General features: G+C 40.4%; 1 protein-coding gene across 2 annotated transcripts in view; it reads right to left on the bottom strand.

Annotated features, from left to right (window-relative positions):
* The window catches only part of LOC126365933 (zinc finger protein 271-like), a 135975-nt gene that overhangs the window by 81840 nt on the left and 38383 nt on the right, over positions 1-15752 (bottom strand). For both annotated transcript variants that reach the window (XM_050008702.1, XM_050008703.1), the window contains exon 3: positions 11839-12161. In XM_050008702.1, coding sequence (XP_049864659.1) covers positions 11839-12161 — 323 coding nt within the window. The remainder of the gene's footprint in view (positions 1-11838; positions 12162-15752) is intronic.

Genomic DNA, 15752 nt, shown 5'->3' with positions numbered 1-15752 from the left:
CTGTCGTATGCAACCTCCCACCACCACCTACTCCAGTCCTGTAACCCGAAGGTGTACACGATCAAAGGCAAAGCCACATGTGAAAGCACCTACGTGATTTACCAACTGACCTGCCTACACTGTGACACTTTCTATGTGGGAATGACCAGCAACAAACTGTCCATTCGCATGAATGGACACAGGCAGACAGTGTTTGTTGGTAATGAGAATCACCCTGTGGCTAAACATGCCTTGGTGCACAGCCAGCACATCTTGGCACAGTGTTACACCATCCGAGTTATCTGGATACTTCCCACCAACACCAACCTATCCGAACTCCGGAGATGGGAACTTGCCCTTCAATATATCCTCTCTTCTCGTTATCCACCAGGCCTCAATCTCCGCTAACTTCAAGTTGCCACCACTCATACCTCACCTGTCATTCAACATCATCTTTGCCTCCACACTTCCGCCTTGACTTATATCTCTGCCCTATCCTTTTCTTCCACCTAAGGTAAGTCTTTCCGCTCCCGGGATTGGAATGACTCCTTACCCTCTCCCTTAAAAACCACATCCTTTCATCTTTATATATATATATATTACCTTACTTCAACAGAATACATTGGTCCACCAAACATTAATGAAGTAAATCAAGCCATTAAAGAATTGAAAAATTATAAAGCTAGTGGCGAAGACCAAACATTTGCAGAGCTGTGGAAAAATGCATCAGAATCAAGTAAAGAATCACTTCACCAAAGTTTAATTAAAATGTGGAATGATGAAACATTGCCAGAACATTGGACAACAGTAGTAATACACCCTCTACACAAGAAAGGAGATAGAACTAATCCGGATAACTATAGAGGAATCTCTCTCTTGGATTGTACATATAAAATATTTTCTAGAATAATTTATAATAGATGCAAAGGTGATCTGGAAAAAGAATAAGGGGATTACCAAGGAGGATTTCGACCATGGCGCAGCTGTCCGGAACAAATCATAACACTAAAATTGGTTATGGATATTTACAAAAGAAGACAGAAACAAATGATTATAACTTTCGTGGACTTTTAAAAAAGCATATGATAGTATTCACAGACTTTCAATGTTGAAAATACTACGAAATCTTGGATTACATCCTAAACTAGTGAAGATGATAAGCTTAACTTTAACAAATACTAAATCAAAGGTGAAGTTCAGAAGTGAAATGTCTGAACCTTTCACAATTAAAACAGGACTAAGACAAGTTGATGTATTATCACCCCTTCTGTTCAACTGTACTCTGGAATATTTAATGAGAGAATGGTATAAAGAAAATAAAAAATATATAAAAATTGGGTACAATAAAGACAAAATTAGCCTAAATTGTTTGGGATTTGCAGATGATCTGGCACTACTAGCCAACAACATTGAAGAGGCTAGGGATCAACTCACAAATCTCCAAAATATTGCAGGAAAAGTAGGATTAACAATTTCATTTGAAAAAAAACAAAAATAATGGCAACAGACCCCCTTGTAATAAATAGTGTACAGATGTGTGGGACTGATATAGAAATTGTAAAACAATTTAAATACTTTGGAGAAAATATAACCTATAACTTAACTGAAAAAATGTCTTGGACAGAGAGAACTAATAAATTATCAAGAGCCCAAAAAGTATCCAGAAACACATACAACAAAAAATGTTTGTCAATAAATACAAAATTAAAACATTACAAGACTGTTGTCCAACCAGAAATAACCTATGGAAGTGAAACCCTGTTTAAGCTAAATCAAAAGAACAACACAGACAAAATTCTAAAAATAGAAAGAAGAATAATAAGGACATGCATCAATAAAAAGTATCAAAAAGCAGGAGAATGGCGTATTGTCGCAAATGCAGTAGTATATCAGGAGATAGAACCAGTAACGGATACCATGAGAAAGAAGAGAATATCATTTTTTGGCAATCTATTGAGAACACCTGAAGACAGATTAATACGCAAAATTTTGGAGAAACTCTGGAAACAAAAACAACAACCTGCCTGGATAAAGGAAATAAAAGAAGACATGAAAGAACTAGACATAACGCTAGAGGACTTGAAAACCAAATCAAAACAAGTAAATAAATTAAAAAAATAGAAATATTAGATTCTTGCCAAAAATTGATAAAAGAGAAACAACTAAAAGGGTATTTTCAGAAGAGGAACGAAAACAAAGATCGGATAGAATGAAGAAATACTGGAAAGCCAAGAAGGAAAAAACAATGAGAAATCTTAGGAAGACCGGAAAGAAATTGACTGAAGTGGTCCAATGAGGCCGTAAAAGCACAATAATAATAATAATAACGTACCTTTACTCATAATCATAATTTTGATGGTTCTTCTCAAAGCAGTCTCCCACAAATGCGATACACTTGTCCCAGCATTTCTGCCAGTCTTCAAATATAAGCTGGAAATCATTTTTTGAGACGACCTTCGAAATGGCCTCCACAGCCTTTAGCACTGCTTATGATGATTGATAATGCCTCCCATGAAGATGTTACTGAACAGAAAAAAGTCACATGGGGCTAAACCCAGACTATGCACTTCACACTGATTTTTGCAAGATATTCAGCACGAAAATTGGCAATATGTGGCTGTGCATTATCATGGTGCAGCATCCAGCCTGCTTTACGGAAATGCGGTCTTTGGCACCTGATATGGACTTGCAATGTTTATAGGACATACATGTAGTACTGTCCAGTTACTGATGTGTGTGCAGGAACAACATGCTGACAAACCACTCCATGAATATCAAGTGTAATTTTTCTATCACCACCGTGTGGGTGGCACCCAATGTAATGTTCAGCATTTCAGAAAGTGATCTTAAGGTAATTCGCCAATCCTCTCTCACAATGATAGCAACAGTGCTGATGTTTTCTTCTGAGCAGTAACTGGAGCACTGGGTCCACCTTCCTTTGAAACTGATTGTTTCCCCTCTTTAAATATTTTAAACCACTTCCGAGCTGTGCTGTAGGGAAGAACTGACTCTTCATAGGCCTCCTGTGACATTGTATAGGCCTCAGCTGAAGATTTGTTGAGATGAAAGCAGAATTTAAAAGCCTCGAGTGTTACCTCCATTGCAACGGTAGGCGATACTGAACATCTCTGACCTTGTCTGTCTCTCACAAGCAGAAACCAGGAGCCCCAATGCTGAAACTACTACGGCGTGTTTGTTGCACATTAAACTAACAGATCAAAGATTAAATTTTAGTGCAGTTATGACCATTAAAAAAATTATGATCATTCTTTACTGAACAGCCTTCGTATTACAAACACTTAAAGGAAAATTAACATCGAGCATTCATGAAAAACTTGTCACAGTACCCGAGTCAGATTTGCAGTACTTTTGTCAGTCTTAGGTTTCACTGATCTTATCCATGAAGACACAAAAGCACAAACTAACAACTTGAAGGTGCAAGCAAATGCAAGAGGTAATGAGAAACATAGCAATGGTAATAACAGTAATCACAACTCTAACGGTTGACACCTTCCTCCCCAGATAGACGACAACAACAACAGTAATAATAGAGGAAGTGCAAGTTAGCTCCTGAATAATAATAATTATGGGTTTAAGAAAGAACAAGGGTACAGCCATGGATATCAGAATAGGGCAGGCCATAACAACAAAAGCAATCACAATTATAATAGTTGGCGAACTGTGCCCCAGGTGGTACGTGGGTTAACACTAATATGAATGATAATTGTGTGCTGAGAAATGGATGACTGGAAACATCCCCATCCCTCCAATATGGACACAAACTGGTGTAACTGTGGGCATGCAGTAAATATAACTGAAGTTGCACTTAGCAACATTGCCATTCCCCTATAACAGACAGAAAACTAAAATCGGCCATGCTAAGTCCCTCAGCTGTTGTTGGAGGACGAGACGGAGGTGAGATCCAATATCAAACCCAATAATGTGAGCTAGCTACACTACAGAATAAAATGAATACAAAGAAACTAACTTACAAACGAAAAACATCTAGACACTTCCATTAAATCTAAAAGTTAAACAAACTACATTTATTGAAAACTATTTACAAACTATGAATATTTATGTCAATTATTTTCAAGCATCTACACTAAGCTATAGGAATACACACATATAATTACAAAAATAATGTATACACAAAGATATACACAGCAAGCATGTACAAACCTAATCTACATAAACACAAATAGGTGTGTGTACAAAATACAAAACTACAGAGAAGAAATATAGGTTGGCCTGCATGCCATGTTTTAGGGAAAACTCTATGGGTATGAGAGAAGACAAAAGACAGTTCTACTTCGAGCCATAAAGAGACATGTATGAAAATTGAGTCTAAATATTGTGTCAGCAAAAGAAAATAATGGTAAGTGAGTGTGATATTTGATGTAACATGGTGTTTCACAAATCCTATTCCAGGTGGTGTCTGTGGTATGATTGTCCCATGGGAAATCTTAGTTTTTAAGTAATTCAGAATATATATGAGAAATGATACAAGAGCACATCCCAAATGGTATTAAGATTTATATAAGAAATATGGTGGTTGGTACCGACAAAGAGGTCGTCAAACTGTGTCATGTTGAGTGAGCGTGTGTGCGTGAGAGAAAATAATACAGTTGTAATAAATCACATAGAAGTATAACACCCACTCATAGCCAATGTCACGGGGGTTAAAAGCTAACACTTTTATAGTTCTGTAACAATAATAAATACAAACCATGTAGTGTATGCTCACATCTCAAAACAGTTATAAGCTCAGAGTTAAGACCTTGAGTTATCATCCTCTTTCAAGTGTAATTAGAACTAAAGATAGTAAAATGAGGGAATGAACAAACTTTCAAATGTGAACACCTATAGTACATAAATGCTTCACAACACAAATGCACTCTACTTAAATAAATATGAGGTATAACCTGTGGCAAAAGATTGACCCACATGGGTTATGTGGATTGAATACAAACATACATTTTCAGGATGATGTAAGACTGTTTGAAATTGTCACATGTCGCACCAGCAACATATGGTGTTGAACATGTGAAATGGCTAATATTCATAGTAGTTAATTTATTTCTTCTCTGACATGTAAGTAGAAACGGTTTTCTTCATAGGCAGTTGATATGCCAATTCTTTTCTTGCATATTGCATCAAAAGTAGAACTTAGCCTCAAAAGTGTAGACGGAATGAAATCTCAACTTCGTTTTGCACTGAGTACTCTACGACTGGAAAACAGCACATGTGAGTCCTGTATATAAGAAAGGTAAAAGACTGGACCTGCTAACTTAAACATCAATATTCTTAACACTGGTTTGCTGCATAATTCTTGAATTTACTCTGAGTTTGAATATATTAATTTCCTTGAGACAGAAAAGCTGATGTCCACAAATCCACATGGATTTAAAACCACTGCTCATCTGAAACTCAGCTTTCCCTTTTCTCACAATATCCTGCAAACCATGGATGAAGGACACTATATTACTAGATTTCAGAAAACACCTGAGGTGGTGCCCCACTGCTCACTGCTAACTAGGGTCTGAGTATATGGAATAGGTTTTCAGCTATGTGACTGGCTGAAAGACTTCTTAAGTAATATGTTGTCCTTGATGGTGAGTGCTCATAAGTAACAAAGGTATTGCCAGTAGTGCCGCAGGGAGTTTGATAAGAATGCTCAAAATTTCTATTTGGTGCGTTGATTGATAACTTGCCCTAAAGGGAGAAAAATGTAAGATAATGGAGATGATTAGGAAAAACAGTCCTCTGATATTCAAATATGGGATTAATGGTGTGCTGCTTGACACAGCCACATTGACTAAATATCTGGGTGTAACACTGGAAAGCAGTATGAAATGAATGAGCATGTAAGGGAAGTAGCAGAAAGTCAAATGGCCAACTTCGGTTCGCAGGGAGAATTTCGGAAAAGTGTAGCTCATCTATACAGGAGGCCGTATATAGAACAGTAGTGTGATTTGGTCTTAAGGAGGGTCCTACTGCTCCGGTCTTTGGAATCCCACCATGCTGGGCTAAAGGAAAACATTGAAGCAACTCAAAGGCATGCTGCTAGATTTGTTACCAATACATCCAATCAATGTACTAGTATTAGCGAGATGCTTCATGAACTCAAATGGAAATCCCTGGAAGGAAGCTGACATTCTTTTCACAAAACACCACAGAGAAAATTTAAGGAACCGGCATTTGCAGCGAACTGCAGAGCAACTGGCTGCAGAATGATTCTACTGCTGCTGAGACACATTTCACGTAAGTGTCTCGAAGACAAGATAAGACAAATTAGGGCTCGTTCAGAAGCATATAGTCATTTTTCCCTCGCTCTATTTGTGAATGGAACAGAAAAGGAAATGACAAGTAGTGATACAATGTACTTTCCATCATGCATCATACAGTGCTTTTGTGGAGTACGTATGCTGTAGAAATTTTTTCAAAACATTCTAACACATTTATTTTTAAAATAAATTTCTATTTTTACATTTTCCAGAGATTATAAATATGTTGTGACTTAATAAACATAAAGCACAAACAAGAATGCATTGTCATTCAGCTGCAAAAACAATGTCATGCAAGTGGCAGTTGTTCTTGCCAGCCATTGTTGCAGGTGACTGGAAAAAACAGTGCATACACCTTTCATGGATAGCAAGGAGAATTTCTCCAGTAATGACTCCTGAAAGAGCTTCAAGAGCATATGTTTTTTAAAGTAAACCCGAAATTTTAGGTAGCCCCATAAGAAATAATCACATGGAGAAAGATCTGGAGATCAAGAACGCCACTCCACCTCCCCAAGCAAATAAATGAGTCGACCTGGAAAATGTTCCTTTAATTATTGAGGTCAATCAGATATCTTCTCAGTTCTGGCATAAAAAATTCTCGCAACATTGTGAGATAACATTGCAAGTTGACAGTCAGAGTGTCCACTTTCTCAGAAAAAGTAAGGACCAATGATGCTAAATCAGGCTAATCCAAGGTTTCCAGTGTCCTTTCGGCAAACATATGCTGCCATGCATACACATTTTGCTTCAGTTGTTGGTTGGTTGGTTGGTTGGGGGAAGAGACCAAACAGCGTGGTTATCGGTCTCATAGGATTAGGGAAGGATGGGGAAGGAAGGCGGCCGTGCCCTTTCAAAGGAACCATCTCGGCATTTGCCTGGAGCAATTTAGGGAAATCACGGAAAACCTAAATCAGGATGGCCGGACGCGGGATTGAACCGTCGTCCTTCCGAATGCGAGTCCAGTGTGGCTTCAGTTGTTGAACCACCATGATTTTAGAAGGATAAAACTGGAGGTCAAATTGCAAAATGCAGTGAATTGACATAGATCGTTGAGCTCTGTCTATGTTTTCTGCTGTTCTAACTGTTTGAATGCCACCCCATGCTGTTCCAGGTCTCACCATTCCTCTCATTCTGATGTTGAACCACTTTATTACTGTTGTGCAAGATGGGACAGCACCATGTCGACCAACACTGAGCTGACTGTGAAATCTTCACTGCATCTGTGTTACTGGATGAATGGTTGCAACAAAAGTGTCACATACACAATGACCCGTTGTTCAATTGACCAAGGTCCCATGGCTACTGAAATGGCAACTAATAACAAATATATATCAACTACTACACATGTGCTAGTTCTCCCACCACTTAAGTTATGGCAAATTCTAAAACATAAAATCTCCCTACCAGACCCTGTACAGTTAATGGTCTTGAGAAGAATTACTAACAGAAGGTTACACTGTGATGTCTGCAGAGATTCTTGCACGACCAATGCATGGCTATCAACTAACTGGACTAAAAGTATTAGTTACAGCCAGCATAGGCATCCATATAGCACAAAGGGAGGGGGAAGGTCTCCCTCCTGGAATCAGGAGAATAGACTTTTTATTTATTTTAGAATTCTGGCACTTTTCTTGGAAGGATTGGGCTTCTAAAAAGCTGCAAATCTAGCATAGCCACGCACAACAGGAAATACTGTGACTTTAGAATCACTATATAATTTGTCATTGGTTGCTTACTACACTGTTGATGAGAAATTATGCAGTTTGATTGGTACAAAGGCAGTTTCTATAATGTCCTGCAGTCAAACGGAATACGAACTTTTACGGACCACAGATGAAGGAATCCTCAAACTTTCCTCTGTCACTTGCTGATACAGCTTTTATAGAGCTGCAGAAAAACACCAGTTTAAAACATAACATGGAGTCATGTCAATCACCAGGACACCAGTGGTACATGAATATGGAGGTGGTGGTTGTGTCTATGGCTGGCATCCAACCGCAATTCCCACATGTGCAATAGTAGTTTATCTCTTGCCCGTTGGTGGACAATGATTGCCTGCAGAGACTACAATCAGTTTTACAGGACACAACAATTGTAGCAGACCCTAAAGCAAATGAACTTTTATATTGTAAGCGTAATTATCTATACTTCATATGTTAATCCAAATGCAACAGTCAGAATAAGAATAGCTCTATTTTCTGTGCAGGACGAGAAAAAGACTGAAATCTGAAGCTCCGAAAAATGTTCTACAAAGCTGGCATCTTCTTGACCTCTACAGGGAGCAATATATCACAACATACAGCAACATAATTATGAATTCTGTCACCAATTTGACATTACTGCATAATGTGTCAAACTGGGAAGATTAGGACAGTCTAGAGTCAGTCATAGCACGTGAAGTTCTACAGGTCAATGTGAGGGTGGTTTTTGAAAATTTACCATTTTTATTTTGTCAATGGTTGGGACTGGGACACAAATTAAGCAAACTATTCAAAAAGTATATCTTCCAAAATACAGATAATAAAACTTTAATCATGCCAGCTGATGGGATATGAAAACAACTCAATAAAATCATTAACACGATCAGATGTGGAGCTTCGCAAGGAAAAAAAGGGCCAATGATGAAAAAGTGTATTTTAAAGGTAATTTCATGTTTCTTTGAGGAGCATTAATGATATACATGATTGGGAAAAAAATTAGTACACTCTTCTAGAGGTTTTCAATTCACTCAAGATTTATTGTTGCAACAGTGCATTTGGAATACATGAACGGATTACATTTACAGACCAATAGCACAAACGGTTCCGAGGCACCAGGTATCAACCCATGCTGAAACACCCAGTTAGTGTATGGGGTAGCCTCCATGGGTTGTAATGCAGGTGCTCACTCTGGCATCCAGTCAATCTTACAGATGGCGAGTACTGTCCTGGGATATGTTATGTCTTGCCTGCTCGATCTGTGCATGTAGTTCTGTAAGAGTAGTCGGTTGACAAGTCACGTAAGTGACTTCTCATCCCATAACATCTGACACATGCTCAATTTGAGAGAAGTCTGGAGATTGTGCTGGCCAGGAAAGCTGCTGTACATCTTGCAGAGCATATCGAGTTTCACGGGCAGTGTGTGGGCGAGCATCATCCTGCTGGAACAACACATCACCTTCCTGTTGCAAGAATGGCAGAAGAATGAGTCTAACAACATTCTGCACATACCGAGTGCTGGTTAGCACACCCTCCAGAAACAACAAATGTGTACAAGAGTTATAGCTTATCGCACCCCACACCATAAAAGCTGGGATGGGGCCAGCTTGTCTTGAATGAAAACACACTACGAGACAGCACTCACCAGGTCTACGTTGTATGCACAAGTGATCATTTGCACACAAGTAGAATCCGCTTTCATCGCTGAAGACCACGGCGCACCATTCCATCTTCTAAGTAGTTCTCTGATGCCACCAGTCGAGCAGTGCATGTCGATGCTGTGGCACAAGTCAAAGATGGGCTTGATGTCTGCTTGCCGGTAGTCCCACTGCCAATAACCAGTTTGCTACAGTTTGTATTTACACATATGGGCCCACAGCTCTCTCATCTCTGCTGTTGTAGCTGGATGACCAGCAAATGTTGCCGTTACAATAAGATGACCCTGGCAGGCGTCTGTGCTGCACGGACATCCAGAACCTCATCTACAGTTGTGAAAACGTTCACTTGACCACTGATACCAGCATCATTGCACAACTGAAGCAGCACATCCAAACTGCATGGCAATCCTGCAAAAGGACCGACCCACCACAGGAAAGGTCACAATTAGACCCTATTCAAACTCACTCAATTGGCTGTAGGAAACATGAGTGCATCTCAATAACATGGTTGCCTGCTTGATTTAGATTTTTGCACTACAATGACTGTGAGATTTCTCTATGAAAGGGTAGACAAAGATGGTGCTCTGATAGCTATGCCGCTACACTATCTGTTGGCAGACAATGTTGAAACCATTATCAGTACATCTCCTATCCCCCATATGCCAACATCGGTTCAAAATTAATGTCATCTTTCCAGGTCCATGTGTCTAGCCCCGCTCCCCTTCTTCCCACCGGCAATCTATATTTCTAATTCTAGCTGTCCTTAGTGATATCCAACTGGACTCCCTCAGCCATTTTGATCTTTTCTCATTTCAGGTTTTTACTTTTCATTTTCGATCTCAACTTATTAGTACATGATTAAAAATACCTTTGTGAACATTTTTTGGCTTTGTTTCCTAACTCAATGTATGTGGTGCATTTTATTATACAGGATGTAATTCAAATTGTTAACTCAACAAACACATAACCCGTAATAGTATCAGTAATATTAAAAGATTTATTTTGCATGTCAGAATGGAATATTCTTACCTTTTAGGTATCACAAGCAGACAACTATTACTCCTGTGAGATACAATGAATTTTCTGTTCCTTTTTTAAGGTTTAGTTCTTGCACAATGGCACATTTTCAATTTCACAGAATCAGTATTAAAAAAAAAAGGTCATTTATAGAAATTTGCCCCTTCTGGATAATTTTTTGCACATGCCCATGGTTTTAGCTCCAGTGAGAAAGAATCTTGTCCTTGACGACCACTACCACTACCACTACAAACACCACCACCACCACCACACACCACCACTGCCACCACCACCACCAACTCTCAACAGGCATAATGAATGAACATTAGATGGCGTGAGGTACTGCAGTGTTAATTCATCAGGGTAAGTGTATGAAAAATATAAATTTGAAAGATTATTTCACTGTGTGAAAAAGTAATGTACTTCAGAGGAAATCCTGAAAATATATAACAAAGAAAAGGAAAGCTAAGGCATCAATACTAATCAAGATTTTATACTTCACAGAAATGGATCACGACAGCATGAAATTAACTGGCTTGATTCCAAAGCTTGTTCAGAAACTCCTTTCTCTTCACTTAGAGATACTCGCTGCTCAGGTATACAGCAACTGCCTAGTATTCTTCAGCACTTAAACATCCAACAAAACGAACAAAAAGTAAATTGTGAAATCTAACAATGAAGGTCAGTTGACACATTTTCCACCGAGTTTTGCTTTCTTTCTTACGAAAAACACATTTCATCCTTCCATTTTCTATTTTCCTCCAGCCAGAAATATAATTTTTTTGTTTTTTAAGTACGAGACTTAAACTGCAAGACTATTAAACTTATTTATTTAAAGATATTTTAGTTTTTTTTTTTTTCTCTTCTATTCTATTCTGGGGGCCTTTCAACCATTCAGGCCTAGGAAAAGAATGCAAGCATTCTTCTTAGTCACTTCCACCTCCCACTCATAACGCTCATCTGGCATGTGGTGATTTCTGCCTCTTTTTAAAATCATTCAACACAATCTATTTCACATAATATCACTTACAGGGCTACTCATACTCAAGCAGCAGTCGAGATCTATGGGGTACAGAAAACAGTACACAAGGATACCTGCACTAAGACCACACAGCACCAACCATCAGATCTGAGTTATCAAAACAAAACAGTAGTTCAAATGTGTATCCATCTCCCAAACATAAAACACATCTCACTTACCCAACAAGCCCATTCTGCACTACTTCCTGTTTGTCAGCTTCTATTCTGTTGTCACTAAATGCCTGATCATTTAGTTCACTACTTATGCAAGTTATTTCATTTTCACCGTGTCTGAATATATTATCTCCTTCACTACTGCTATTTCTTGCCTGTACGTCTGGTGCAACATCATGAACATCCACAGCATGGGTTTCGTCAAATGGTGTATGCTTGACAATCTCCATCTGCTCATTTTGGTCTCCTGGCCAATGTTCTGATAATGTAATGCACCCACCATACGACTGCACAGGATTGCCCATCAATTCAGATCCGTGTTTCTTGTCCTGGAGAATATTTCACAAAACATTGTAACACAATTTGCAAGAGGTAGTGAGACCATGAATTCCACTTCAAATATACAAGAAAAGTAAAACTGAGAATTTAAAATTACTGAGAAATATGCACAGGGTAAAAAAATGCATTTTTTAGGTTTTTTCAATGAACTTACAATTTTTATTGTCATTCATAAAAGAATAAGTTGGACCAGAAGAGTGGGAATGTAAATGGTCATGAGTGTGGCTGATCACTTACAAAAAACAAGGATTAACGAGCCATCTTGGCAACACATTAAATCCTTATCCCTAGCCGGTTTGGGAGCAAGGCTGACATCTGATAAAGTTTTCAAAGTCATACTACAATCATCTCACAGTCAGGTAAAATAGAGCACATATCAGTTGGTAGATTAATCTTTACTCTCCTGTCTGAAAATGAAATATAGATTCATTTAAAATGTTGTAGGCTGTAATTTGTACAGCATAAGCAACAGTCACTGGAGGGTCCTCCCACCAGAGCAGCAAGCCACACATCATCCGACTGTCCCCTATTCAAAGGATAATGAGAAGTATTTCATGTTGACTCAATAGCTGGAAGGAAGTATGCCATGACCGAATAATTGGTTTGCAGGTAGAGCAGGGAGTCCTGGATGCATTTGTCTGCTGCATACATACACTCCTGGAAATTGAAATAAGAACACCGTGAATTCATTGTCCCAGGAAGGGGAAACTTTATTGACACATTCCTGGGGTCAGATACATCACATGATCACACTGACAGAACCACAGGCACATAGACACAGGCAACAGAGCATGCACAATGCCGGCACTAGTACAGTGTATATCCACCTTTCGCAGCAATGCAGGCTGCTATTCTCCCATGGAGACGATCATAGAGATGCTGGATGTAGTCCTGTGGAACGGCTTGCCATGCCATTTCCACCTGGCACCTCAGTTGGACCAGCGTTCGTGCTGGAAGTGCAGACCGCGTGAGACGACACTTCATCCAGTCCCAAACATGCTCAATGGGGGACAGATCCGGAGATATTGCTGGCCAGGGTAGTTGACTTACACCTTCTAGAGCACGTTGGGTGGCACGGGATACATGCGGACGTGCATTGTCCTGTTGGAACAGCAAGTTCCCTTGCCGGTCTAGGAATGGTAGAACGATGGGTTCGATTACGGTTTGGATGTACCGTCCACTATTCAGTGTCCCCTCGACGATCACCAGAGGTGCATGGCCAGTGTAGGACATCGCTCCCCACACCATGATGCCGGGTGTTGGCCCTGTGTGCCTCGGTCGTATGCAGTCCTGATTGTGGCGCTCACCTGCAAGGCGCCAAACACGCATACGACCATCATTGGCACCAAGGCAGAAGCGACTCTCATCGCTGAAGACGACACGTCTCCATTCGTCCCTCCATTCACGCCTGTCGCGACACCACTGGAGGCGGGCTGCACGATGTTGGGGCGTGAGCGGAAGACGGCCTAACGGTGTGCGGGACCGTAGCCCAGCTTCGTGGAGACGGTTGCGAATGGTCCTCGCCGATACCCCAGGAGCAACAGTGTCCCTAATTTGCTGGGAAGTGGCGGTGCGGTCCCCTACGGCACTGCGTAGGAACCTACGGTCTTGACGTGCATCCGTGCGTAGCTGTGGTCCGGTCCCAGGTCAACGGCCACGTGCACTTTCCGCCGACCACTGGCGACAACATCGATGTACTGTGGAGACCTCACGCCCCACGTGTTGAGCAATTCGGCGGTACGTCCACCCGGCCTCCCGCATGCCCACTATACGCCCTCGCTCAAAGTCCATCAACTGCACATAAGGTTCACGTCCATGCTGTCGCGGCATGCTACCAGTGTTAAAGACTGCGATGGAGCTCTGTATGCCACGGCAAACTGGCTGACACTGACGGCAGCGGTGCACAAATGCTGCGCAGCTAGCGCCATTCGACGGCCAACACCGCGGTTCCTGGTGTGTCCGCTGCGCCGTGCGTGTGATCATTGCTTGTACAGCCCTCTCGCAGTGTCCGGAGCAAGTATGGTGGGTCTGACACACCGGTGTCAATGTGTTCTTTTTTCCATTTCCAGGAGTGTATGTTTAAAAGGTTTCTAGACACCTAGAGTGTTGGAACAGATGATACATTTCTCAGCACAGGTATATCACATATGCTCCAGCAGCCTCACAGCTGCATGTAACTCCACAACATACACAACAAATTCATTTGGTATACAGATCTCGGGAACTAGCTCAGAGTACACCATTGAGCAGGCAAGAAAATCTCATGCTTAGATTTGTCTGTAAATACAGCTACATAGTTGTGGCACTCATTTAAAATTTAATTAAAACTAGAATTAAAAACATATGCTGGAGTTCAGTATGAAATTAGCTTCCATAAGGGAAGTGGAATGCACACCACAACTGCGAAATAACTTTCAAAATGATAAAGAGCAGCAATCAGTAGTCGTTAGCAGCACCTAGTATCATTTGCATTCCATCTTTATTAGAGATTTCGTCTAGTAACTAACCATTATCAATGCAGTATTTCTGAGTTGTTATATGTGCCCTACTATGTGTACATCTGTTTTTCAGGCTCTTGTCACAGTTCAGTATCTCCTGTACCCTATTAAGTCTAAAAGTATTCTGAGCCTCTTCAGTAGTCAAGGTGGCAGTTGGTGCCAACCGTAGGACAGTGCTAGTATTTGACTAACACCAAGTGCCACAAAATCATGTTTGTCACAGATCCCAAAATCCCATACAAATTGCAGATGATCTGTAAAAATTGCTTTCATAGGAGGGCCTGCAACAGTTTGGTATGTCACTGAATCTGTAATAACAGAGAACCCATAAGCACAATGCACAATAAGGAGCTGCCACCAGATGACAAGTGACACACAACTTAAAACCAAATGATGCCCAAACACTACCCCCAATCTTTGAAATTTAAAACTGTATCCCTCAATTGCATGGTGACAACTGGATGCTGGATACAGGTGGTGGTATCAGCAGTCTTGGCATATTCCTTTACCATTGGTTGGAAATGTCTCTGGGTGGTGTTTGGAGGCACGCCATTTCAGTACGGAGGTCATAGGTGGTCCACTTTGCCTTGTGATAGCTTTTGCTAAGCTGGTGGAACTGTTTAATGAGTTCAGAAAATCCTGCTATGATCTCTTCTTATTCTTAATAATAGTGATATTTGGTCCTCACTAATCAAGAAGTTACGGCACTCTCTACAGTTGTTGTTGTTGTTGTTGTTGTTGTCTTTAGTCCTGAGACTGGTTTGATGCAGCTCTCCATGCTACTCTATCCTGTGCAAGCATCTTCATCTCTACTGCAACCTACATCCTTCTGAATCTGCTTAGTGTATTCATTTCTTGTTCTCCCTCTACGATTTTTTACCCTCCGTGCTGCCCTCCAATTCTAAATTTGTGATCCCTTGGTGCCTCAAGAACATGTCCTACCAACCGCTCCCTTTTTCTTGTCATGTTGTGCCACAAACTCCTCTTCTCTCCAATTCGATTCAATACCTCCTCAATAGTTATGTGGTCTACCCATCTAATCTTCAGCATTCTTCTGTAGCACCACATTTCGAAATCTTCTAT

The sequence above is a fragment of the Schistocerca gregaria genome, chromosome 4, assembly GCF_023897955.1.
Source record: "Schistocerca gregaria isolate iqSchGreg1 chromosome 4, iqSchGreg1.2, whole genome shotgun sequence".
Lineage (NCBI taxonomy): Eukaryota > Metazoa > Arthropoda > Insecta > Orthoptera > Acrididae > Schistocerca > Schistocerca gregaria.
The sequence above is the reverse complement of the archived record's forward strand: the minus strand, read 5'-3'. Positions and strand labels throughout refer to the sequence as shown.